The sequence below is a fragment of the Chaetodon trifascialis genome, chromosome 24 (genome assembly GCF_039877785.1).
Source record: "Chaetodon trifascialis isolate fChaTrf1 chromosome 24, fChaTrf1.hap1, whole genome shotgun sequence".
NCBI lineage: Eukaryota > Metazoa > Chordata > Actinopteri > Chaetodontiformes > Chaetodontidae > Chaetodon > Chaetodon trifascialis.
Window position 1 is genome coordinate 11,283,549 of NC_092079.1, and position 24,702 is coordinate 11,308,250.

At 48.1% G+C, this 24,702-nt stretch overlaps 1 protein-coding gene across 2 annotated transcripts in view; it reads left to right on the forward strand.

The window, feature by feature from the left end:
* Positions 1 to 24,702, forward strand: part of nrp2a (neuropilin 2a) — a 58,125-nt gene that overhangs the window by 25,903 nt on the left and 7,520 nt on the right. For both annotated transcript variants that reach the window (XM_070994152.1, XM_070994154.1), the window contains exons 4-15: positions 321 to 551; positions 2,025 to 2,180; positions 2,758 to 2,927; positions 3,765 to 3,920; positions 10,346 to 10,490; positions 12,168 to 12,343; positions 12,559 to 12,738; positions 12,846 to 12,990; positions 18,357 to 18,437; positions 18,670 to 18,774; positions 22,107 to 22,372; positions 22,974 to 23,070. In XM_070994152.1, the coding sequence (XP_070850253.1) occupies positions 321 to 551; positions 2,025 to 2,180; positions 2,758 to 2,927; positions 3,765 to 3,920; positions 10,346 to 10,490; positions 12,168 to 12,343; positions 12,559 to 12,738; positions 12,846 to 12,990; positions 18,357 to 18,437; positions 18,670 to 18,774; positions 22,107 to 22,372; positions 22,974 to 23,070 (1,908 nt within the window). The remainder of the gene's footprint in view (positions 1 to 320; positions 552 to 2,024; positions 2,181 to 2,757; positions 2,928 to 3,764; positions 3,921 to 10,345; positions 10,491 to 12,167; positions 12,344 to 12,558; positions 12,739 to 12,845; positions 12,991 to 18,356; positions 18,438 to 18,669; positions 18,775 to 22,106; positions 22,373 to 22,973; positions 23,071 to 24,702) is intronic.

The window sequence follows — 24,702 nt, forward strand, 5'->3', positions numbered from 1 at the left end:
AGAGAAGGGACGTGACTGACAAGCAGAGACGTTCCCCTGCTCATGGCGCCCGCTGCAGCGTTAGACACGCCCACTTGAGCGCTTGCTCGCTGTGTTTTTTCTCCTTCATCGGTAATCATAAACTGTGCGTGTTTGTGTGTCTCGCCAGCGCAGCTACTGTATATTCCAGCTCGCTGTCAGTGATGAACGACTCTCTGAAACACCCTCTGCAAGTCAGATGAGATATCCCATGTGATCGATTGCTTACGCCAGTATCTTCTTCTAATATGACCGATTGCTTATTCCATTCTAAATATCCTCGTCTCCTTGCATCCGCACAGGGTCAGAATTCTGCTTCCGCAATTTCACCAGCCCCTCCGGCATGATCGAGTCCCCGGGGTTCCCGGATAAATACCCTCATAATCTGGAGTGCTCCTACATGATCATCGCCCCGCCCCACATGGACATCACCCTCACGTTCCTCACCTTCGACCTCGAGAACGATCCCCTGCTGGTGGGGGAGGGCGACTGCAAGTACGACTGGCTGGACGTGTGGGACGGCCTGCCGCAAGGTGAGGGCGCGCACACATGCTGAAATGACTCAATGCAAGCACACACATATTGCACACGCTCCCTCATCCAGGTGCATGGAAACACGCATGCTTAGAAAATCAATGGTTCTGGGGATAACGCACACACATGCATTGCCTCTACGGCCACGTCTCAGAAGTCACACAGACCCATGCAATCCTTCGCGTTCTCACACAGAAATTTACATACCAGGCTTCAATTTCCTGAGCAGCCATCACTCTCTTTGATGTAAGCAGCCTTGCCTTGCATTCCTTCACATTACATAGAGGAAACATTATTTCACACGGGGAGCTGTAAGTGCCTCAACACCCCTAAGGAGCAGCCCTTTCCCATGCCCCTCTTCCCTCTCTATAATAACACCCTTCATCACCCCTTCCTATACTCCCTGTCCTCCCTCCTTATCACCTAGCGCTTCCTTCCTCCCCCAGGCGAGTGAGAGTGACGGCCACGATGAATATCTATTTGCATCCAATAGGAGGTGCCGAGTGTTGCGAAAGTGGCCTTTCAACCAAGATCAGGAAGTGGCGAGGAAAAAACATTTAAGGATGTTATCAAGGGCTTTGATAGTGACCGCCATAGGGTGATGTTAGCTGCCGCAGTACCGATGAAAGCCGCATTATTAGCGGTGAGAGGTTCACTTCCCGCCTCTCTCTTGCTGACTTTCATTTTGCGTCTCTTGCTTTCCCCCCTTTTTTAAAAAATATGAAGCTGAGAACTGAGGATTTGCTCTAATTATTCTATTTTCAGTTGCTAAAAAGGGATCCAAGTGGATTTGAAATTCCAATTATAGCCTTGAATTTGGGAGCTTTGATAGCTGAAAACAATTTATACCATTTAAAGTTGAGAATTAGGAGGAAATTAAAGTGTAACCCAGTTCCAGTGAGCCGAGTCCTCGGGCATGAAAGAGGGATGGGAGACAAGACGGAGGGGTGAAGAATTTGGTGTCTGGTGAGGGAGCTACTCTTGAGACTATTGTAATCCTCGCTGGTGTGTGTATGTGTGTGTATATGTGTGTGTGTGTCTGCAGCTGATCCCAGTGCAGCTTGCATTAAGGCGGGGATTCCAATCCCCCTGCTGGGCCCTGGCTGAGACACACATGGCAGATGGAGGGATGGACAGGAGAGAAAAGGGAGAGAGAGGAATGGTGGGAGGAAGAAAAATGGGAGGAGGCATGCTGCGACTCATTAGACAACACTTACTGAAGCAGCGTGGCCACTGGAAACCTGTCTTAGCAGCACCGAATTCCTATTTTTATTTTAAATGGAAAGTTCCCGAAGACGCTGCAAGACAAAATATTTCCCATGTTTGCTTGCAGCATGTAGCATCATACAGCAGTTAATGCAACCAGATGCTGCATTAAAAACGCTTTTATTGCAGCATCACCTTGAAAACCACTTCAGGATGAAACACAGCAAACATGCATGTTTACGCCAGTTTGATCTCTGTGTCTGCAGTGGCTCCTCTGATTGGTCGGTACTGTGGGACAAAGATCCCTCCAGAGATCCAGTCGTCCTCCGGCCTGCTGTCCCTCTCCTTCCACACCGACATGGCCGTGGCCAAAGACGGCTTCTCCGCCCGATACAACATGACGCACAAAGAAGTCAGCGACTGTGAGTGCGAGATAACTTGAAGCGAGTGTGTGTTTGTGCGTGCTGGCGCTCTCTGCATAGGTTTGTTTACCTGTCTTTATTCCCACCTCTATTTTCTCCCCTTTCAACAGTTTCTCCTCAGTCATCTCTGCTGACACTCGTCTTTCTTTCTTCGTCTTTCACTCCTCTTACCCTCTCGATCTTTTCTGCCTTTCCTCCTTTAATGCTATTTCAATCTTGAGGCCCTCTCTCAGCTTATTCTGCTCTCTCCTAAGAGAGCATGATTTCTCAGAAGCAGCCTTGTGCTATTTTCTTTTAGAATATAAATTAGCTTCACCTCAATTTACCTCAGCTCACCTGTTGGGCTGCTTTCTGTCTGCCTTTGCCCTTTCTCTGTCTGCACTTACCTTTCCGTCTTTGGCTTCAAGCTCTATAATATGCTGCTTAGATCTTCCCTTTCTGGCTCTGTAATGCATTTTCTTGCGTCTGTCATCCATTCTATTCAACTCTCCTTTCTTCCTCTATTCCTCCTTTCTTTCTTCCAGCTCTTTTTTCGTCAACGGATACACAATTAACCCTCCTCTCCTTCTCCCATCAGCGTTCCACTGCAGCATGGCGCTCGGGATGGAGTCGGGGAAGATCAGCGACGATCAGATCGCCGCCTCCACAACCTTCTACGACAACCGCTGGCTGCCACGCCAGGCCCGCCTCAACAACGACGACAACGCCTGGACGCCTTCGGAGGACAGCAACAAGGAGTATATCCAGGTCAGGCTTAAGTTCCTTTCCCACAGCTGAAGTGTATTTTTGTGCCGCACTTTCTGTGCTGACCTTTAAACAGAGTAGTTTTGATTGCGGTGTGACTCAACAACAAAAAATGGGCAATTTAAAGACGTTTTTTCAGCGTGCGTTAATTTAAAAAGCAAAATGACATGAAAATCATAATGTTTCCAGCTGTGAGGACCACACAAAGAGAAATCTGAATCAGCATTGCGCTGACTTGCTGAGGACAAGAAATGTGGACAATTTGCCAGAGTGATATTAGTATAGGAGACGATTCCGGCGCCTGCAGGATCTCGTACACAGTGAGGACGTACAGCAGGACGCACACGCTGGAAGGAAATGGAGGAACTGTGAAGCGATGATAAGGAAGTGCTTCTGCGCTCTCAATCTTTCCTGTCTCGAACGTACACGGGCCCACACGTATGCATGCATGTATAGATACACGTGCGCGCACACGCACGAGCGCTCGGGGAGAACGGCGAGAAACCTGTGATTGATGAAGGTGCTCTTCAGGAATGCATCCGAACACCACGCCATTGATCTCTGCTTCCAGCCTCCTTCCCCTTACACGCTCACGCACGACAATGCGTAGACACACACACACACACAGCACCTAAGCTCCCACAGCAGTTAGGCCACAGTCGCTGTCCATCCCCTGCTGTCTGTGTGACAGATAGACACAGCAGCTGGTCTGTCTCAGTTGTCCACATCAGCACTGACCACCATAAATCCCCACAGCAGCATACATAAATTACCTATTCTGCTCTTTTCTAATCTCTTCTGTTCACTTATTAGACATTGCCTTTGCACTCCTTCCTCCAGGTTGACCTCCACTTCCTGAAAGTTTTGACAGGCATCGCCACACAGGGCGCCATTTCCAAGGAGACGCAGAAGTCCTACTACGTCACCACCTTCAAGCTGGAGGTCAGCACCAACGGGGAGGACTGGATGGTCTACCGTCATGGCAAGAATCACAAGGTAGGCTTGGAAACTGACCCCTGTAAGCGGGAGGTTGCATAGAGACAGGCCGCCTTTGTCTAACCTCTATACTACCGCCGTTGTACACTCTCATGTGCGCCCATTATCAATGGATGCAACATTCCTGAGGGAGCCGTTCCCCTTCCAGGACTGTTTATGAACCCGAGCCGTGACCCTAGTCATGAGGTGGAGAAGGAGGGATTGGGTGGGTGGAAGAGATAGGGACAGAGAGAGAGAGGAGGGGAAGCTGACAAACAAGAACAATGGAGTCCTCTATGTGCCCTTATCTGGGCTCGCTATTCATCATCTCTCTCAACGCACACACATAAACACACACCTGGGGGTTGTTAAACCGGTGGAGTCATACCAGGTGTGGCCGGAGCAAGTTTGTGTTTAAGTGGTTCATAGCAGCATTATGGGATGGGTGGTGTTCAGTGCTTCGATGTGTTGTTGGGCTCATACAGTGTTGTTATTGTCGTAGTTGACCTACAGTGAGCCCGTCTCCAGGGGAACTGAACTATCTGGGTTAAGGTCACTCTGGATTTCAAGCAGAAAAATAGAGAGTGGCAAGAGTGTTGGGGGGGGGGGGGGGGGGGGGGTTCGCGTGGATGGTTAATCCACACACTTATCCACATGGACTGGGGCCCCCCTTCTGTGTGTGCCAGTGATTGGTTTGGGTGGGGCCAGTGGGGGGTATTTGATGTGCAGATTATTGAGCGAAATGTGGATTTGACTTAAAAAGTCAACATCTGTGCAATTTATTTGAACCCCCCAGACGCTCCCCACTCCTTCCACACACACACACACACACACACACACACACACACACACACACACACAAAATGCACAACCCCCCCTTTAAATAACCTCTGGCTGATCTCTCTGTCTGGAGATCTGTGCGTGCATGCGCATATGTATATGATGTGTGTCTGCCTGTCTGTGCCGTGTAATCTGAGTCCACTAATCTGTATGTGCCAAAAAAACGTTTCAGACATGGACTCAGACAGATGCATCAACACGCATTTGAGAGAGATATTCCTTGTACTACGAGTGGATGCTTAGAAATTGGTTATGTTTTCAGCTTCTGTAATGCACAAAGTCCGACAGGAAGATCAATAAAAGATAGCAGATTCATGTTATAGGATGACTTCTGAAGGAATAAAAGCTGGGGTGTTACCTACTCAGCATTACCCGAAGCCACCCGGAGAGTTTGTGAATATTCCTCAAATCAAAGGAAAGGGAACAAAGGAAATCAAGGCTTCCACTAATGGAACATTACATTATCTACATAAAATGTAGATATGATCAAGTATCCCATCTGTTTCTGATGATCATAAAGAAAAGATGACAACATTTACTCCATGTGCGATAGCACCATCAAATCATGCTTCAAATCCTCGAGGATTTATTGTGCATTCACGCTCTCTGATGTGTGATGTAGAGCAAAGACATCTGAGATAACGCTGGATAAAACTTTCTCTTTGCATTTTGACCACAGTCAGTGACGGATGGATGGGATTCAGGGGTAACGCTTTTGACAAATCGCTCACCGAAAGCACAGTTCGCAGTCATGATTTCAGCCTGGCTTGACTTTATGATGCTGAAACTGAGGACTTCGCTCTGCTCTTGTCAGTCAGGTTCTCCTCTGGTCCCTTTGGGCTGCAGTTGAATCTTCCGTGACTGCTAATCCACCAGTCATGTCTTACAAACTCCCAGTTAGCCCATCCTAAGCCCCCCAAAGAGCCCTTAAGTGGTTGAAGCTCAAGTCTCGTCAGGGGGTTCTGTAATGACTGGGATTTGGTTCTTTTAATTGTCATTTAACAGTGAGCTTGAAGCTAATGTGGCTTTGGAAGGAGTGTGTGTGTCTAGCGCGCAAGATGTGTGTGTTTTGGAAGGTTGAGCCATGAGTGTGTCTGCGCATCAGATATGAATCACCCATGAATAAAAGGATCGGCTGGCAGTTTTTTACCTCGCCGTGTTTGTTATTGGGAGAGAGCTCGTCGCCATTTATTGTCAAGATTTGTGTCCTTGTTTGCTGTGTTAACAAAGAGCGAAGGATTTAATGCCAATAAAGATTATTTGACAGAAAGATAGGCCGAGGCGGAGTGAGGGAGAAGCTGAAAAAGGAAAGGCATTGTGGGAAACAACGCTTTTTTTTTTTTTTTTTTTTTTGTGCTGTAGGAAGAGAAAAACACCAGCGCTGCAGATTGCAATCACCTCGGTCACACCAGCAAACAAGCTTTGCGCATGTGTGTGCGCGCGTGCGTGTGTGTGATTTTTGTTTCCACTCTTTTTTCTACATGCCAACACATTTTCAGTTTGACACCCATGTGACTTGTTAATTCTAAATCACACTACTCACATATGCGCCTCATTACTTGATGAGACGCTAGCACACTTAGGAATTGCATATCTCACACACACACACACACTGGCACAAAGATGCAAACACACAATTATTTTTTTTGTAGCGGTAACATAGACACACACAAGCAAATTAACATTAAAGACACACACTGTCATCCGTCTGTGAGGAAAATCCCATCAGCCCCAGTGCTTACCAAGCGCTGTAATACTGAAAAGCATTGTGAGGCTGTGCTAAATCTGCCCAGCACACACGCACACACACACACACACACACACACACACACACACACACACACACACACACACACACACACACACACGCGAAGTAACCTGGGAGGAAAAAAAAAAAAAAAAAGCCCACACAGCATTTCAGTCTGCTCCTCAATCACACTGTCTCACACAAAAACACCGCACACACCCTTTGTTTTTCCCATACAAGCTGATACATAAACACATTCTGCACGTGCTCACAAAGGTAAAGACACACACGCAGACGGACACGACTGCTAACACTGGTGCAAAGCGAGAGACTCGGACACAAGGAGGTGTAAGACAGTTTCTAAGGATCACTGCTTCAACCTCAGCGCACACACACCACTAGCCCCTCTCAGAGCCAGTTGGAGGAGAGCAGCCAGCTGGAACCAGTTCCTACTGTCAACATCTTCATACTGAGAACAAGGGAGGGAGAGGACGTCTGGAGCAAAGACGGGTTCTGGTTAATAGCTGGAAAGAGAGAGAGAGAGAGAGAGAAAGACAGAGGGAGTAACTAGAGCAAGAAGACGGGGACGGCGGGTGTAATGGACAGAGAAAGAGACCGGCATCGAGGGGATGAAAACACAGCCGGGAAACGAATAATGTCTTGTGCAGAGCTCGCCACATCTCCCTGTGGTGCCATCAGCTTGAAGGAAAACACTGGCAAAGGAAGGAGACATGTGCCAGAATCACAGAACGGAGAGAGAGAAAGAGAAAGAGAGAGATGGCGGATGAATCGAGCTGTGATGTATACATCCATCCATTTTCCAGAGAGCAGATGTTCTTCAGCATCAACAAGACGCAGTGAAATGTTCAGGAAGCTGCTCCCGAGCTTTAGAGACGGTGTTTACTATAACTCACGTCTTTCACTGTGACCTCCTTCTCCGGAGAGGTCATCAATAGTTAAATACCCATGGTGCCTGTGTCCCGCCAATGTCCGCACGGTCTGACCGTCGCGCGCTGCCGTGTGGCAGCGGGGGGCTTCAGGCTACGAGCGCTGCCTCGTTATCTTTTCATGACTCTCCACACCAGGAGACACAACATGACAGCTTTAATTATTCAGTCCACCTCGCCTGCGCGCCACATTCTGGGCAGGGGCTCGCGAAGACAGCAAAAAAACATGCCAGTCGTCAGGCAGATTACAGACGAGGCCCACGCTGCCAGCCCCTCTGCGATACCAACATTTCCACTCGGGGGGGGGGGGCGTTCCCAGCGAGTCAAAAAGTAACCACGTTATCAGCAAGCTGGTCAATGAGCAACCATCTGCTTCCTAAAGCTATTGACCTTTAACCTTGGAAGTAATGGGTCAGGGGTCAAATGAGTGACCTTCCAGGTGCCCTGACAATAGATGGGAGGAAGTGGAGCTGACTGACAACTCATTGTCTCTCCTGTCCCGAGTTTGCTGCCTCACATCCAGAAGAAGAGCGGAAAGAGCCTCCGGAGACGGATTCTTATTGAGCAAATTGTTCTTTCTGTGTCAGTAATGTCGGCCATATTCTCTGCTTTTATCCGAAGATGAAAACAAACAAAAAAAAAGCAGCTGGCAGCGCTGTAATGCGCCAGCTAATGGCCTTTTAGTCATGGCAGGCGTCTCGTGCAATTGGAACAATACGTTTCTGGGAAGTTGCAGTGGACAAATATTTTTACGGACATTTCTCGATTTTCCACTTTTGTGCTGAGCAGTTTGTGGACATGATCACTTTTTCACCGCGTAATTGATTGTTATCACATTATTTCTTGAGAGAACAGAGAGTCAAGTCAAAGGACGTTGGACGTGATATTCGCCATTGAATTTTGCTTTTTCGCCTCTGCTTCCTGTTTCAGGGATGAATCTGTCCGTTGTTCTTTCCTTCCTACTCGCCACCATTCCCTCGCTCCTCTTCCACATTCCTCATTCAGTTATATCTCCTGCCCTCCATTCAACCTCTTCTTTTTTCCCCCTCCTGTCTCTCATACCCGCCTCCACCTCCATCTTCATCTGTTTTTAACTATTCTTCTGAGGACTCTTCCTCCCCGCAGTCATTTTTCTGTTTTTCCTGTCTTTCCTCCCTGCTGCTCTTTGTCTCACAGACAGAATATCTGGGAGCGGTGAAGACGGGTCGGTTGCATGAGAGGCAAACCCTCTTTGTGTGAGCATGCGTGGGTGTTTACATAACCCCCATAAGAGCCCACATCCACTGTTTGGCCTCTTAGGTAAACATAACGGCTGTCTATCCTCAATCCAGCGGCAGATACGGCACAGATAGACTCGCTTATCTGCTCAAACACTCACGCTGCTTTGTATTACTAGTGTCAGCTCTACTTGATTAAATCAGGCCATGCCCAAAATCAAATAAAACCCCTGGAGTAGGATTTTGAAGTCATATCACTCATATTCCCACTGGTTATGGAATTTCTGGAATATCATATCACTTTTGGAGGCATGCGCCAGACGGGGAATTTTACAAATGGGTCACTTTCCACCAATGTGGCAGAGTAATATTTTTAAGCTCTAATTGAAACCAGGCTGTTTATCACTTCCAATGAAAAACAGCATTATCAAAACAAGAGGGAGCACATTTTTTTTAGGCTATGCGGAGGTTTGATCATCCCGTGCATGGATTAGAGTAAAAGAGAAACCATGTAAGGACCTTTTTTGAGAAACGGTGTCTTTAATCTTTAATTCCTCAGCTTGTCGCTGTTGTCTTTCCATCTTCCCGTTGTGTTTGGTGGCTGTGATGTTCGTCAGCGTGGTTATGCTAATATCAGTCGACAGCCGGCCCGGTCAACCGCAGACTGAGTGACACTTAACAGTCACTCAGTCAGTTAAAAGACACTTCCTCTGCTTATCTGAGAGTGTCGGTGTGTGTGTGTTTCCTGTGGTTTCCTGTGTGCGGCTTCAGTTTGTAGCCGCCAACAAGAGGAAGAAAGGCGATAGGGGTTAGAGAAGAAGCGTGCAGAGATATCAGCCGTGCGGTTTTAAAGGAGAAACATAAGGAGAAAACGTCCAGAGGGATGTGGTGACGACAGACAGGGAGTGGAGGGAGGAGGTGGTGGAGAAGGAGTAGTAATTAGAAACAAGGAGTTATGGTCATGAGAAGACTCGTCTGCCACAAAAAGGAAGACTGTTTGTCATTGAACATCCCCATCCAACGCCCTTGAGCATCACAGGACCCAAAACAGGAAGTAACATGACCACCCTGGTTCCAGTTGCCCTCCGACCCCCGCGGCCGCTCCCTGCCGCTTCAGAGCGAGTGGAAGGAAGGGAGTGTCCGAGGAGAAGAAGGGAGTGTTGACGCCTTTGGTGGGACGCCTCAGGAAGTTCATTTCACTGACATCCTGCCCACCTGGGCGGGCTTCCTACGTCTGACGGCCAGTCGTGTTCAGTCAGGTCACATCTCCCACAGCGTCCCACGGCCACCAGCATAGCGGTGCGTGGAAGCGGGTGGAGGAGCGAGCAGTGTGTGTGTGTGTGTGAAAGAGAGAGAAACCCTCATCCATCGCCGGGCTTTCCCAGCCTCCCAGCGCCGAACCTTTGACCCCAAAACACATCGACAGCTGGGATGGTGACATTGGATCCGTGTTTGGGTTGTCTCTGCTTTGTCCGGCCTGCCACTGTGTGTGTGTGTGTGTGTAGCCAAGCGAAACTGTGCACTGTGGGTGGGTGTAGGGTGTGTGTGTGTGTGTGTGTGTGTGTGTGTGTGTGTGTGTGTGTGTGTGTGTGTGTGTGTGTGTGAGAAAGAGAGAGAGATAAGACATGAAGAGCACACTTCCTGTCTGACAGTAACAAACCTGTGTTTGTCCCCTGTTTGTCTTTGTTTTCCCAGATCTTCCACGCCAACACAGACCCAGCGGAGGTGGTTCTGAACCGGGTCCCGCAGCCAGTTTTGGCCCGGTTTGTTCGGATCAGACCGCAGACCTGGAGGAACGGCATCGCCCTGCGTTTTGAGCTCTACGGATGCCAGATTACAGGTGTGTGCATGTGTCACGAGGTGAGATTTTTCTGCTTTATGCTTAAAGAGAATTGACTTTGTGCTGCACAGTTTTCCGCTGCAGCTGTGGGCTCTTGTTCAAAGGTAATTCGAGAGAGGCGATGAGGGAGAGGAAAAGGTTATTCAATCCCTCCTCTGTCCAGCAATGCTGTGGTCTGTTTTTATCACCAGCTATAATTTAAAAAAAGATAAACTTTAAAGACATTGAACTGTAAAAACCATGGGAACACACACATTCATTGCCACACATTCACCCGCATATATTTGTATTTAGGCTCTCTCCCACACGCCCCCTGCTATGTTTTAAACATGGTTAGCCTCAGGCTAATTAAAGGAAACTTTTACTCTACTCCTTCCAGTGTCATTTCCCTCTCCCGACGCTCCCGCTCTTCTTCTCCGCGCTCGCTTTCTGCCTCCAATCCCCCCAGCGCTGCCTCATTTCCCTCTCATGGTTTTAGATACTTTTCTGATGTGCCCTCTTTGCTCTGTGAGCTCCACTATATCGAGCAATGGGTACAGATCAATCATTCATGGCTCCCTGTTCGCTCTTACATCAGAAACTGTGATTCGCCTCAGCTTCAACAGCTGCTATTGAAATAACTATTAGCTGTTACAGTACAGGTACATCCACGCACACAGTCGGTTTCTAAATATAGCGGATGACCTCAAAAGCAGGCAAACCCTTTGAAAGGTACACACACACACACACACACACACACACACACAGATACGCTTCCTGTGCCTTTATTCATTATTTACATCTCCTGCTTTTGCAGTGACATAACAGCATGAAACTTTGATCTGTGTTCTCTTAAACCGTCAGCACAACTAACATCTTCTCCCCATCTCCCTTCCTCCTGCCCTTTCTCTCTTCCTCCCTGTCTCTCTCTCCTCCTCCTCTTCATCAAGCTCTCTCTGCCTCCCACCACCCTCCGCGCTCATCCGCCACCCCCAGTCTCTCCCTCCATCCTTCCCTCTCCCACTGTTTGTCTCGGTAGGAGTCTCATCTCCACGTCTCGCTCCCCTCCCTGTCAGCTCCCAATCTCTGTCTGTCGCTTTTTTCCTCCACTCCTTCCGCTCTCTACTTCTCTGCCTCCAGACTCCTTGTATTATACCTTTCTTATCCTCTTAATCCTCATTCCTTCCTCTCACACACTCCCTCTGCAAGTTACTTTGAATGCTACTCGCTCATCCATATCTGAATGAGTTTTATTTCCAAGTGCTTTTACGTGTACGGGGAACTTTCTCTCAGCCAGTGGATGCACATGAAATGTGTGCAGCACAGTGAGCAGACAAGCTATTGTGTGGATTATAAAGATGTATTATAGTGAAAATAACATTGAATGTAGAGCAGGGAAGTGTGTCCATTCCAAAGGAAACTTAACGTGTGCTTTTGTCTCAATAATGGCAGTATAATTGAACGTGGATAGTGCTCCCCTCCCTCCTCAGTCTCTCACCTCACCCTCTCCTGTTTGCTCCAGTCTAAACTCAATGCTTAGTGGCCAGTAGTGCAGACGTGTGGTGAAGCTTAACAGCTCCCAGGTGAGACTGTGTGTAACAGCGTGAGTGTGTGTTCGGTCATCGCTGAGACCTCTCCATCAACCCTCCCCGAGGTGCAGGTTAAACTTATCTCTGCCCTCTCTGCTCTCCGCTCCAGATGCCCCCTGTTCAGACCTGCAGGGCCTGCTGTCCGGCCTGCTCCCTGATGCCCAGATCTCAGCCTCCTCCAGCAGGGACATGGTGTGGAGCCCTGGGACCGCCCGCCTGGTGGCCAGTCGCTCCGGCTGGTTCCCCGCGCCTGCACAGCCCCTGGCTGGAGAGGAATGGCTTCAGGTACGGGAAGATTTGAATTGCTTTTACTGTGCATTTTGACTATTTCCATACAAGCATCAACAATGAAATATGATGTTAATGCTTGTCTGCTATAATAGCGTGCTTTAGCAAAACGAGCTAAAACAAGAAGCACAGCTGCAATGAAACAAAACCATGTGCTGTTTTTTGTAAACAACATTAATCACCATGCATTTATCTAAATGTTGTCTCTACAGGTGGACCTAGGTGTGCCTAAGACCGTGCGCGGAGTGATCACCCAGGGAGCGCGGGGAGGGGACGCAGGGAGTGGGGCGACCACAGATAACCGGGCATTTGTCAGGAAGTACAAAGTGGCGCACAGCCTGAATGCAAAAGAGTGGAATTTCATCATGGACAGCAAGACTAGCCTGCCCAAGGTGGGTGAGGGAGGAGGGTAGAAGGGAAAATTCACTTACAACACAGGTTCAGTCACCCTGTGCAGGCAGACCATCGAGATGACATTGTGTTTGTGTATTTTGGATAGATTTTTGAGGGGAACACACACTATGACACCCCAGAGCTGCGTCATTTCGAGGAGACAGTGGCCCAGTACGTCAGGCTCTACCCAGAGAGGTGGTCTCCCGCAGGGATCGGAATGAGAGTGGAGATACTGGGCTGTGACCTTCCAGGTAGGACGTTCTGCTGTTGCTTGTATGACAGGGAATCGTTTTATATATGATAATTTGCCGCCCGCACCATTCCAGGCTGAATTATTTGCCCCGCACTGCAGTGAACTCCAGCGATCTAACCAGAACTGAGTGGACCTTGAGGAAGGTGGCTCACCAGAAAAGTGAGGCTCACATTAGATATGCATGAGAGTCATTAGAGCCTGCCAGAGGTGAAAAGAGACACCCAGAGTTGGCCCAGAAAGGGAAAGCGATCGCACAGTGAAAGCCTGACCCTCAGAGGTTGTGATTTTGATTCGTTCTTGAGATTTTGTCACCTGGAAAATACTAGTTATGTTCTCTGTGAGCTTTGACAACAAGTGTTAGCCTCAGCGGGCAGTGGACAGGGCTCGGGTTAAAAGAATGCGTCCCCAGAGGGAGAAAGAGAGAGCATTGGTTTGTTCATTATCCAGCACGGTCTGTTATCCAGATGTAGTGCTGGAGAAACACACACATTCACCAGCGCTCGCACACATGTGGACTCTCGCCATTTACCACTCCCTCTGTGCCTGAACAGGATGGCCGGGCTCTATAGCACAACACGCTCAGCACATACATACGAGCACAGATCCACACACTTACACACACACACACACACACACACATAAAACAAACCACAGGAAGGGAGACACATACATGTATAATCTCCAGACAGCTGACATTCACACACCCACACACACCACTGTAAATACGGGTTAGGCTATGCCTTCATTGGGGTGATTCCTGTGTGCTTGTATAAGTGCTGATGAAGTGCACCTCGCCTCTAGTTGAAATATTAAGAAGAGCACATCATCACTGATGCTTTTGCCACTTGTCAATGCGCAGTCAAAGACATGCAGAGGTACACCTGCCTTTACAACATCAGCTCTGTGTTTGTTAAGCCACAAAAGATGTGAAATGCTCTGAGAAAAATCCAGTAACACACAGGAAACGCTGTGCTCTGCGATTACCGTTTGATTGACAAGTGACCTGTGGGAAGTGAACGGGACGACGACGAAGAGACAAAACAAGAACCTCAGAGTCAGGGATGAACACTGTCTCTAGATTTTTAATTGTTATCAGTTAGAGTGAGGAAAGAAAGACAGAAATCTGCCATTGAGGGTGATACATTGTTCACAGGCAGCCAAAACTCAGCAGGAATAGTGGACTACTGCTGACATCCTGTAAATCATTCACTTCCCTTTACGCTGGAGCTATTCACATGTTTCTGCTCTGTCTTCAGTTAAGGCCTCTTTTGAATTTCTTTTCATTTATGTGAGTCACGCTGAAGAAATGGATGTCATTTTACCCAAAATCTCGCCTTGTGCAGTTTGAACATAGCAGCAGCTACCACAGTGAGGCAGGATAAAGCGTCTCACCCCATTCCTACACATGGTTGCAGTTCTTTTTTCTCCAGCCCTGAGGCCCAATGCGTGGGTCCACAAATGTTTTTGTTCTTTTGTCGTTACCATGCCTCCTCTCCTTTCCTCTCCTCCCCTCCTCCTCAGTTACTCGCTCGCACCTCTTTTCCGTGCTCGCCGCTGTTGGTCCTGACTCCTTCTGTTTCTCCCTTGACGCGCAGCTGTCTTGCGCACACACACACACACATTTTTTCTCCTAGTATATGTGCTTGAAAAATGAAAAATTTATGAGCTGAGGAAGGAAATTTTCAAGACTGATCTGTTTAAAGAAAGAGGCAAAATGTCACCTCTTCCTTTTTCCAGGCAGGATAATTTTAGTTTTAGGAACACTATATTGTCGCGCTCACACATGCACATACACATCTGTAATGTAAATCTCAGGTGTGTCGGCTCCACGCTGGCTTCCTGGTTCCTTCAGGATCTCGCTAACGATGCTGGAACTCATTATAAAATGACAGATTTTTTGGTCCTGTGCTTATTTTGGCTGTTCGTAGAGGCTCTTTAAGTCACTGTCTTCACAGCATCCCATCCTTCAGAAAGGCTTCTGTGTGTGTGTGTGTGTGTGTGTGTGTGTGTGTGTGTGTGTGTGTGTGTGTGTGTGTGTGTGTGTGTGTGTGTGTGTGTGTGGATGAACCTCGATCTGAGAGCTTAACCCCACCCAACAGAATATCAAACAACAGCTACTTGTCTTACCCATCATCCCCCTTTTGGGGTGTATGTGTGTGAATGTGCGCGCATGGGCAACCATTCTTCAGTGTGTGTGTGTATGTGTGTGTGCGCGTGTGTGTGTGCCTCTGCCAAGCAGAGATTTACAGAAAGGCTTTCTACATAATTGAAGATTTTTTTTCTCTTCTCTGACATATTGCTGAGTCAGCTGTCTTTGGGAGTGAGCAATGTGTTTTATGCAGAGAGGGCTGGCCCTCACCACACTGCGTGTGTGTGTGTTTTTGGTGCCTGCGCGTTGAGAAAAACAAGCATTTACATGTGTGTCTATGTGTGTTTCTGCGAGCATGTGCGTATGCATGCGCAGCTGCGGTGTGTATTTGTGTGCATCTCCATTATCTATGCCAGCAGCTCCCCTGGGTCCAGTTCTAAGTGTTGGTGCCTCATCCCGTGCATGATGATGACTTGCATCATCACCTGCAGCAGTAGACACATTATGTAAGACAACAGTTTGCTGCAGAGAGACTTTTCCTGCATTACAAGGCCCTCTGCTGCGCATGTACGGCAGGCCTGCCTGCACATGCGGGCCTCCTCGCACACGTCAAGGACAGGGCTCGGGGCAAGGTAGGCAGGTCACATACGTTCACACACATTCTCTCGCTCTGCCTCACGTAAACATACACACACCCGCACAAACGCGAGTCGGTCCCATTCCCATTGCCCCCGACACTCCTGTCACACCCCAGAAAGGTCAGCACATTTACACTGTGACAAGGCCTGACCTTTTGAAAGCATAGGGTGCTCAGGAGCAGGGTAGAATCTTAATGGACTCGTGTTTATGTGTATTTAGCTGTGTCCACACACGGGAGAGCGTGTGTGCTCACGTCCAAGTAATGTGGAGGCATTCGGTTTATTTTAACACCTGGTCTCAGGATTAACTGATGGACTGGAATACAAAGACAACCTTAAAAAGAAGAGCAAGCCAGAGAGACAGAATATGGAGGAGAAGGGAAACAAGAGACGGTCTTGCATTTGAAACTGGGGAGGAAGACTTTGAGGAAGAAGGTTGCTTTCCTTGTCTTGCCTTCCCGGTGGGCCGGCAGCGATAAGAGTCTCATTAGGTAGTTAATGATAGGCATAAAGGACATGACATTAACGCTGGGTTAATGTCAGAAGCCGTCACCAGCTGTGACCAGCCCTTTCATGTCTGCCGCTTCTCCAGCTGGGGCGCCATTGCACTCATTTCCACAGGAAGTTCCTTTAAGCGGATCAATTGTGCATCATGCTGCGTTTGATGCCCTCAGTGCTTTTCACAGTCTTTAAATGACAACAGTTGTCATGCAGAAAGACCAGTAGGAGGCTCCAGCATTGCCGCTAACAGGCTTTCAGCAGTAAAGAGCGGCGATGACTTTTTTAAAGAGATGTTCGCATGCTTGTTGTGTTTCTTTTCCAACTGATGAGCTCTGTCTCACATGAGATCACCAGGCGTCCAAGCCTCCGAGCTGTTTGGATAGGCTTAAATGAGACATGTCAGGGAAAGCTAAATGAAATATAAGGTGCTTAAGAATTCATTTACCCATTTCGGTGGTCATTAATGTCGGTTAGCCAAAAAAATAATAATGTAGTGTAGTGAAATGTGACAAAAACAAGTTTCTGTGTAAGCATGTGTTATTAATGGCTTCTTTGCAGTGGTTATACAGACAGAAATTGAGGGAAGAACATCTTACACAGTTTATTCACATCAGAAATTTGGATTTTTTGGCTGAGACGTGACCCACAGCTCTTTGTAAACTCCCAGAACGCACCAGGGTTGACCCATCTGCTCCTAATAACGCCGTGCTTTCTCCCACTTCGCATTCCAGCTGGAGCCTGCTCAACATGTGTCTGTTTGTGCGCACACGTGATGCCTTTTAATGAGCAAATCGCTGGCTTATTTATGCATTAGTTGTGTTCTTTGTCTTCCTTTGTGATGAATGTGGGCTTAAATGGATGTTAAGGGCAGGGAGAAAATCATACATTTCACTTTGTGTTTGTTCTCCCCTCTTCTGAGCGAGTGTGAGTTATAGAGTGAGGGGAACACACATGATAGCTCACACATGCACGGGTTAGGAGTGTGTGCGCTCTGGATCCCATCTGACAGCCAGTGAGAAGTCCCAGAGTGCGATCACGCTGTCCAAGGTCGAGGGGAGTTTGTTTGACTCATCCATCCATCAGCCTTAGTGTTTGACTCTGCATCTGTGCATGTTTGAGTCAGTGTGTGTGTGTGTGTGTGTGTGTGTGTGTGATGGACACTGACGCCTGAGCATGCAGACACAACATGACCGCGGCCCCTTCGGGTGCCTTTTGGCTATCTGTGCCTGCCTCCGCCTGCGTCTGGCGCTCTGGGTGGGATGGTGACGAGAGATAGAGTCGGTTTCGGAAAATGACCTCATGCTCTCAGCTATGACACGCACTTTAATTCACCCTTAATATGCAGGACACTCAGACATGCTGTTTATGTGCTGAATTATGGGTAAAAATGACAGCAGTTTAGCTCTTCTGTCTCACAAACAAACTCTCACTGCTGTTAAAGCTGAAGCTGAAGAGATTATCTGCAGGTTCCAGTTCTTGCTGGGTTTGGCACAAGTGAAGCTCCTCTGTGTCCATCAGGAAAGTCCATAAATCACCTCGGGAAAGTTCACGTATCCCCTGTCGTCAGATTATTTAATGACATCTTAATGACAAGTCCAAATTTTACAGCTGTGGTTGAGGTCAAGAAAATATTTATGGCACAATTATAGTGGTCTCATGACAGCCAGTGTCAAAACGAACCACGTATGGCAGTTTAATGTAATGTTAACATATGAAGCTGGATAGTTTCTTTGTTTCAGACCTGCTGCTGTCATAACAAAGACATCTCAAACAATGTCAGCTTTGCATTAAAATGACACCCATAAAGACTCCTCCATGTCCCTTCAAATGAAGTCATCTCACGCTCAAGGAAGCAAGAAATGTCCAAACATGTCTTTAAGCTTTGAAAAGCTGAACTCATATCCAAAATAATGAACTGCTTCCTGGTTCTCTCTGGCTTTGTTGCTTATCACTTCCTTTCACATCTGTATTTCCTGGCTCTCCCTCACGTACGCCCCCAGGGGAGAAATCCCACATTAATAATCTCATAAGCAAACACGGGGTGATTAATGCGTCCTCTTCGCAGTAATCTAGTGTCTGAGGATTGTGTCGCACGGCCACCTTTGACCTGAGGCGTGTTGCGTTTGTGTCTTGCAGAAACCACCACGCCGGCTGACACCGTCACGCCGACGCCGCCTGCTGACATCGAAACCACCACAGTCCCCATCACGACTACAGGTGAGACAGTGCAGGGTATTTCACATGAAAGTGAAAGAAATGCCGGGTTAATAGTGTTATTAGGAAGCAGTATTAAGCCAGATGAAAGCATTTGAATGGGCTGGATGACATTATGTAGAGCGGCTTTGAATGTTTCTTTATCTGAAATGACTGTGATTTCTCACGCCTCTGCGCCCTTTGGCTCTCGCTCTTCCTCTGTCCTTCCCTTCCTCGCTGCTCTCCACCTCTCCAGCAGCCACCTCTCCTCCGTCAGACAGCGTGTGTGACTTTGACCATGGCCTGTGTGGGTGGACGCACGACCCCAACGCCCCTCTCCTCTGGTCCCTGCACAGCCACGGTGAGTCTCCTCATCAGTCATGTGAAGATTCTGCATGAGTCACCGCCGCCGTCTGGTTAGCAGAACGAGTCAGAGCCGCTGCAGGGAGCTGAAGTTTTCCTCTGCGTGGCGAGCGTTTGATGGACGGTGACCTGCAGGTCTGGTTGATTTTACAAAACAATGCAGTTAGCAGCTCTCAGGTTTTGCTCTGGTGTTACATGGATTTGTGTAGCAGCTTCTGCCAACTGTTTGCTGCAGAGCTTTTATGTATGCAGCCGCAGGGAAAATTTAATTTGGCCACAGAAAATTGCACAAGCACAAATGCATTAAGTTTATTTTATCAACTTCACTGAGTCTAGACAAGACACTGTTTTCTAGAATTAAATAATTAAATCATTCTCCTTGCGCATCTTCATTGAGTCCCTTTTCAATTTGATTAAAATAATTCCTTAAATTGAAACCGGTCTAATTTGCCCGCGATGCCGTCTGCCAGCCGCGCTGCTCTTTCCGAGCGAATGAGGATGAAAATGAATTGAGGGGAGGAGACGCCGCCGCGGCAAGCGCATGCGACACGTGACGCGCACCAGCTCGCCCCTGTGAGCCAAACGGCGAGAAGCCTCGACAGGAAGGGGTTAAGACCCAGTAGCTCCAATTAAGTTCGGAGCACGAGATTCCGAAGACGAGCGGTTATTCCCAGCCGTCCGTCACTGCCCCTCCATTACCTCAGGCACATCCCAGATGATGCTGCGTAGACTTCCATCTACTTTAGACACTCCTTGAAGAAATAATTATTCATTTTCCCTTTATACATACCCGTGGATCAAAAGTGCAGCTTTTGGCGTGTTATTAAAAACTACAGAAGACATATCCTGCTGGGTTTCTGGGCTTTTTTCACAGCACTATTTATAATTTTTCATAGGCAGGGTGAGGGATTGTTATCCAAAGCTTGTTTTAAAATTCGTCTCCATGAAAGATTCAGCATTTCTCTCTCCAGCTCTTTTCAGCTGGAGAGAGTTAAACAATTCCCCTTTTTTTTTTTTTTTTGGTCAAATTTGCGATGTCACCTGGGTCATGTTCAGAAAAGGCTGAATGTTCCTGAAGCGTGACCCATTTAGGTCAAAACCGTCTTTGACAGGGGGGCTTCAAAGCGGCTTCTTTCATCACGGCCGGATTGGAAAGGGTTGCTTAGATTAGTCAGGTTGTGGCTTTCATGTGTGGAGTATCATTTCCAGCCGTTTTGACACGCCATGCCAGCCTTTGATTTTCCTGCAGATGTCAAAGGTCAGAAATCCCAGCCAACACACGGGATCATTATTTCACTGCTATCAAATCACCGTTTAATCCTCTATAGAGTTCCTTTTTTTCATGTGACCCAGAAACCGTGATCTCCTCACCTCTTGACCTCCGTCACAAACCCGGTAATTAGGCACAGAGGTGGAATTAGCCACCGTCTACTGTATTATTTGGCTTAATACACCCCCGCTAGTAAAAGCGTGCTAACTAGGCTTCATAGATTGAATCCTTGTTTGCTTCTCGCTGCAGGAGACCGCTGTGAAATGGATTAATAATGCTCTGTTGTGCTGCGTATGGCGAGGCAGTCTCGATTATGAGCTGTCTGGCGAACAAGAGGCACAACAATGGGGGGTTCGCTGCACGACGCCGCGCTTCAACACAAGGCAGAGACGATGGAAGAGGCTTTGGTGCACACATTGGGATGAGTGATAAAATGCCTTGCGGAGTCACAAATACGCTTCGCTCGCACGTCCTCTCTCTGCGTACACAGGCGGCATATAGGCAGAAAAGTGTTTCATGCACAGCGAGGGAGAGCACACAGAGGCGCACACACTCATTCCAGGGCTGCGAAGGGCCAAGGGACATACTGTCACACACACTGTCTGAAGTGTCACACACAGGCGAGCCTGGGCGTATGGCGGGCAGAGGGGAGCTGTCAAGTCGGAGGAAGATTTGTCCCTCCAGATACTGCTTGTCGGAGCTGCTGGAAAGAGCTCACGCACACACCCACACACAGCGAAAGGTTATCGACCCAGTCACTCAATAGCCTGAGCGCGGCTCTGCTAAAAACATACACCCTCGCCACCGCGAGGCGCTTCGGATAAAAAGCAGGTGCTGCGTTAAAGACAGACCTTGTGGCATTACCAGGAAACAAAAACCAAAAGAGACAGTCTGGAAAATACCTGAATGCTGTCTGATTTGCCTGGGACTACTTTTTTCCTTGGAAGACAAAAAAATGCACGAAGCTGCTCCGACACACACTCACGCTCACACACACCAGTAAAGCAGGTGATTTCATCTGCAGATTGTTGATGCTGGACTTTTTCCCACAAGGCCCACTTAAGAAATTCTCCACCAGACGCCTGTTTGAGTCACTCTCAAACATACATGGGCACACACACACACACACACACACACACACACACTCTCATACGTACTGTAGGCTCACCCATCGCACTCTCTCACAATAGAATCCATGTCGGCATCCAATTTGCAAACTAAACATCCTCTGTTGTAAACAAACGCAGTGGCGTGTGTTTTTTGTTACACTTTTCCGTTGCTGAAGTCATTCACCTGGATGGGAATGAAGAGAAATAGGCCCCGAGGGTCTTGGCTGGAGTTCTGGTTGCGCTCATGTAGGAGTGACGCTCTCTCTGGACCTATTCTTCTGTGTGTTTATATTTGTCATTTCCCTATTGTTTGGTGTGACTATTGTGTGGCAGCGATTCCGCTCCTGTTAGCAACTGGTGATTTGTTGCTTTTTTGTTTGAGAGTCATGTTGGAGATACCTGTAATTGTGTGAAAACATGTACACGGTGCCTATACGCTGTATGTGTCTGCCTGTACGTGGTGATTGATGATTATAATTGTGTGACTGAACACACACACGGTGTGCGTATGTGCCCCATTTGTGCCCCACACACTCATTCCAGCAGCATCCATTTACAGTGGATATCAAAAGTCTACACATGCTTTCAAATTTCCTAGTTTTTATTGCCTCGAGGGATGAAATGAAAATCCATTAAATCTGGCTTTTTTTCCACTTTTTTTTGGACTCTAGCAACCAGCTAACTCAAGGTTAAAACAAAGCTCTGCTCATTTCTGGCAATGTGTAAAAAATACCAAAGCAGCTTGCTTGCATATTGTTGCTGTGAAAGTGTTTTTTATGCTCCACCTGATCCCATCTATTTCTGAGTTTATCCAATTGGGTGCTGAGACGCGTTCAAACCAAAGTTCACAGGGTTTTCACAGGAGTTGAAAGAGTGTGTGATGACTTGTGATAGTGACTGCGTTTGCATTGCATTCCAGTCATTCACACATCGTATCTCGCTCCCCTTCAGAGCTCAACAGCTACCTGTACATGGACGCCAGCCTAAAGACAGAGCAGCAGCGAGCCCGCCTCGTGAGCCCCGTGGTGGCGGCCGACACCGGGCCCCTCTGCCTCCTCTTCTCCTATCAGCTGTGGGGGGAGGCCCAGGGCCACCTGAAGGTCCTGCTGCGGGACGCCCACAACGAGGAGACCGTCCTGTGGACGCTGAAAGATGACCAGGGCCCCGTCTGGAAGGAGGGTCGCACCATCCTGCCTCGCTCCCCAAAAGACTTCCAGGTAATAATAAACCTCCATTTTTTAGTTAAAAATAAATGGAAAGCTGAAGTCATAACAGCAATGCTATGAAAGCCTCAGACTTCTGGCAAATATCAGTGAGCTATATTAAAGTGTGCTTGATAAATACGTATCTGGGTCAGACCTTATATTGTATGTCTCCCCAGAAAGAGAAACGTGTCTTTAATGTCTTTATCGGGGTGGGTTGGAGACACATCCATGCATCTCAGAGCATATGAAAGCAGCACTTTTAGCCTCTCTCTCACCTTAGGCCAGGTTTGACTTCAAAAGGAGCTAAAGTAAGCCATAATGTCTCTATTGGCGGTGTGATTGTTTGGGGATCGCAGTGCATTTGTCAGAGACATCACAAGCAGTTAATGTTCTCATAAAAAAGTAAGTTGAAGACGCTTGCAGAGAAAGGGAGGATGATTGCAAGTGTTGAGTGCAACTTTGAAATCACCGGCGCCGTATTAAGTTTTTATCCTCTTTCTCCTCCCCCTCCTCACGCTTGTCCCCATTCTCAATTTGCCTCCGCCCCCCTGCTCCCCCTTTGCCATCATCCTGTCTCCGTCTTCCTCTTCCTCCCCTGTTTCGGCTGCGGTAGGTTGTGATGGAGGGTTTCTTTGTGCACGGCACCAGAGGACACATCTGGATCGACAACATCCACATGAGCTCCAGCATCCCTCTGAAAGAGTGTACACGTAAGTCACACGCAAACGCACACGCTGCACACACATGCACATACTTGGAGACCTCACATTCGTGCATATCGAAGGACAACACTTTGACAAACATTTTTCTTTTTTTGCTTCAGTTTGCGAAAATCTTTTCCATCTAGAAAAAATGGACAAACACACGCATCCATTTGACCCTCCCGCTCCCTCTCATCCGCTGTCAACCCTACCCTCGCCTCCATCAATCTGCCATTCCCTCTATGTCCCTTCCACCTCCTCCACGTTTACCCTGAAGGCCCTCGAACCGTGACACACATGCAGCGACGAACTCCCCCCACCCTCCAATCCCCCCTCCACTCCCATCGCACTCCCATCCCAGTTTCGGAGACAGCCTCTCCCCCAAAGAACCCACCGAATACAGAGATGAAAGGAGGAAGGAGAGGGAGGGACAGCGTTTATTCCTCCACAAAAAAAGAAAAGAAAAGAATAGGAAAAGTAGGCCATAAACGCCCCGTGGGCCCCCGCGATGCTAATCTATGTTTCATTAGATTTCTCTTTCTCTCTCTCTCCTCTCCCTCTATCTCTCTTGCGCTCACTCCTCTGTCGTATTTGTAAACAGAGCTTTTCCCGAGCCGTCAAAGGGAATTACTAGACAGGCTGTTTCCCAAGCAAGTTTCTGGGTGCCTGGTGCGAGCTGAGCGCCAGCACAGCCTCCTTAATCTGGCCCGAGCAGGGGCTTTGGAGAGGGTCTTAAACAGATCAGAGACCGAGCCCGGGGTTCAGAGCCAAAAACCTGCCGTCATCACTTCTGACTGACGTCCAGTGTGCTTTGGAGCTGGACCACAGTGGGGAGCGGGCAGAGTGTAATTGAGAGAAAGTGTGTGTGTGTTAAGTGTAGCTGAAGGCAAACACTTCTGTTTTTGTGTTGGGGTTTTTTTTTGCCTCTTTGTGTTTGCATTCGATCAGCCATCTTTGTGTGTATGCGTGTGTCATGAGGGTCTAGAGCTGGGAAGGCAAAGATGACAGCCCCCTCCTGCCTCCATGCTGCTGTGTTCCCTCCTTCCTCCCATCCCTCCTCTACTTCGCCACTCCCAGAGCATTCTGGGATGTCGCTTATCACCCGACGCAGTTGAGTTTTTCACAGTACGTTGGCGCTCCCGCCAACAGGCGCCTGTTCCCAAGTCGGGAACACACATAGACATACTCTATCGAACAAACACGAGGACACACACACGGCAGCTCTTTGTGTTTGCATTCCAGGCAATCAAAGTGAAGGTTCTGCTCTGTGCTTTTGCAGCAAGCCAAAAGCCCCCTGCCCGCTCCAGTTTAACTGGGCTCTGCAGATAAACAACTTGAAATGCTTGAACTTTGCGAACGCAGACGCACACGTGCGTTCGCGCCGAGCCTGCGCACTCTCAGCGTAGCCCATCTCAAATTCCCAACTCGCACAATGTACCCTGTTTGAAATTGCATTCTAGCAAAGGAGCTGAGTAAATGCCATAATTCATGTGAGTTATCTGAGGAACTAACTTAAATTTCCTCGGGAGGAGTTTGATAGTCGTGTGACATTTGTGTGACATTTGGCTGACTTTTCCCTCATATTTAAGTTATCTAACAGCTCTCTCTCTCTCTTTCCGTCCCTGTCTCTCTATGTCTGCC